This window comes from Oratosquilla oratoria, chromosome 8 (assembly GCF_046742065.1).
Source record: "Oratosquilla oratoria isolate Oo_2021 chromosome 8, ASM4674206v1, whole genome shotgun sequence".
NCBI lineage: Eukaryota > Metazoa > Arthropoda > Malacostraca > Stomatopoda > Squillidae > Oratosquilla > Oratosquilla oratoria.
The window spans coordinates 65,350,599-65,353,098 of record NC_134784.1 but is presented as its reverse complement, the minus strand read 5'-3'; the positions used below and the strand labels follow the sequence as shown (position 1 = coordinate 65,353,098).

The following is a 2,500-nucleotide window of genomic DNA, read 5'->3' as shown; positions in this document are numbered from 1 at the left end:
GTGCAATAGTTTAGATTACAAGGAACAAATTTGGCCTGACTAGAGTTGAGCAAAGGCTCAAATATTTGTTATTTAATTACACAATTTTGATCCTTAGCTTACATATTTACAATTTATGCCCAAGTGGACATAGAACCATAGGAGAAAATAAATGAGCAATACTGATGTCTTGTGGTATCATACTTCGACCATTGGAGTCAAAACGGGCAGCGTGAGCTGGCTGGTGACCCGGAGATAATTGCTTTGACCCTGCTCGACCTGAGAGATGAGGTCTTGAGCGGGCTCACTACCACAAAACTCTTCATGTGTGCGTGCGTCCGTGTGCACTGGTGCTGGCTGGTAAGACCGCAGACCGTTGATATGCAATGCGTGCAACACTCGTATTCTGGGGGGTGGGGTGGGAGAGCAAACAACATAAGAACATAAGAATGAAGGAGACTGCAAGAGACCATAAGGCCTACACTAGGCAGCTCCGTATCCATCACCACCTGTCATCTCCATCCATAAAGTTGTCTAATCGTTTCTTAAAACAACTGATAGTTTCAGCTCTTACTACATGGTTACTAAGTCTATTCCATTCGTCGATCACCTTATCAGTAAACCAATTCTTGCCTATTTCCTTCTTAAATCTAAACTTGCTCAGTTTAAATCCATTACTGTGAGTCCTGCCCTTTTTTTTTGATAGGATGACCTTGTTTGCATCACCCTTGTTAAAGCCTTTGATCCACTTGAACGCCTCTATTAGATCACCCCGCACTCTGCGTCTTTCTAGAGAGTGTAAATTAAGGTGCCTATGCCTCTCTTCGTAAGGCAAATTTCCGAGTCCATGTATTCATATTCTTCTTTGTACCGATTCTATTGAATTGATGTCCATTCTGTAGGACGGAGACCAAAACTGTACCGCATAGTCAATGATGGGAAGTCTGCAATATGGGAAACTATCTGGATACACTATTCTAGTTCACTGGTGATTATTGGATAATTTCATAATTCACCTTTCAAATTCGTTTGTAAAATTGGATCTTACTTTTCTCTAATGATATGACAGCAGCCTTATGTCGTGTTCTATTACTGTGACTTTCTATGGTCCCCTTTCACACAGCAGATCCATAGTAGTGCCCACAGCCTAAGTTGGATTAGCACCACCACTTCATTTACATGGCGACCCTTTCTCCTCGCCCCATCATGCGAAAAGACGAGAAATGACTTCGGGCAGTGTCAATATATTACCCATTCAGAACCATTTTCCATTCACACCTCTCTCTTACCCTCTCCCCTCCCTGCTCAATAGACTTCCCTTTTGCTGTAGGCCACCTTTACCCTATTCATCCATCCATCTCATTCTCGGTCTTTCCCTCAGATTCACTCTATCCACCACTGCCTTCCACACTTTTTTTGCTAGTATTTCCTCAAGCTTATTTAATCTTATCATGCTTCTGGAAGATCTCTCATGTCATTTGTTTCCAGGAAAGTGGGCGACGCTTGTCCAGTGATGCTGATCGTGATTCTTCTCTTCCTGTTTCCCTCGAGGCTCAATTTCTGGTGTTTCCGGGACCCATTGGGTAAGGAAAAGAATGAAAGAAATAATCCTTGTGAATAGAACAGCAAGAGGATATTTCCGTAAACAATTCCATTATCACCTGTCTTTTTTTCTCTCCTATGTATAGGAGCCTTATGTTCCTTCTTTTCTCCTTCCATGAAGACGAGAGCGCACCAGAGTCCTCTCCAGCCTGTCTGACATGGGAGGTGGTGCACCAAAAGATGCCCTGGCATTTGGTGTTTCTCTTTGGGGGCGGTTTCGCTATGGCGGAGGGAGTCCAGAAGTCAGGTATTTTTACACACCATTGAGTACTTGCGTAGTTAGTCTATCTACTTTATTGTAATTCTTTCCCTGTTTTTTAACTATGTAGTCTCAGCAAGTGTTTGATAATCTATTTGACATATATTTTCCAAAAGATAATTAGTCATTGTGATCGTTTATTGTTATTTTTAGAATAAAGGCGTCATACCATTTCATTATGTGTTTGTTTAAGCAAAAGCTAAAAATTCAGAGACACGGAAGTAACTCCAAAAGCTGTGTCTGGCAAATGTTTAGATATATTCATGTAAATATTTGCTTGAGAACAGACATCTTCGATTGATTCAAAATAACTTTACTCCTGAAAGATAAATCTCACGATGAAAGATCTTAGCTTTTGAAAACCACCATACCTAAACAAAAACCATCTCAAAATGATTTGTATATGCATGAAAAAAAGCCTGGGATACTTTTGATTCATTTTTTTTTTTTTTTTTTTTTTTTTTTTTTGCGTCGACTTGTGGAGCTGCAGGTCTCTCCACTTGGTTGGGTCTGCAGCTGGCCACCTTGGATGTCATTCCGAAGGAGGTTCTTGTGTTCATCATCTGTTTCTTTGTGGCTATGGCCACGGAAGTCACCTCCAACTCGGCCACTTCTGCCACCATCCTTCCTATTCTTAAGGAACTGGTACGTATTTGAAGC

General features: G+C 41.2%; 1 protein-coding gene across 5 annotated transcripts in view; it reads left to right on the top strand.

Moving 5' to 3' along the window:
- Nucleotides 1-2,500, top strand: part of LOC143027795 (Na(+)/citrate cotransporter-like) — a 32,781-nt gene that overhangs the window by 21,395 nt on the left and 8,886 nt on the right. For all 5 annotated transcript variants that reach the window (XM_076189368.1, XM_076189369.1, XM_076189366.1 and 2 more), the window contains exons 9-11: nt 1,468-1,562; nt 1,703-1,828; nt 2,331-2,485. In XM_076189368.1, coding sequence (XP_076045483.1) covers nt 1,468-1,562; nt 1,703-1,828; nt 2,331-2,485 — 376 coding nt within the window. The remainder of the gene's footprint in view (nt 1-1,467; nt 1,563-1,702; nt 1,829-2,330; nt 2,486-2,500) is intronic.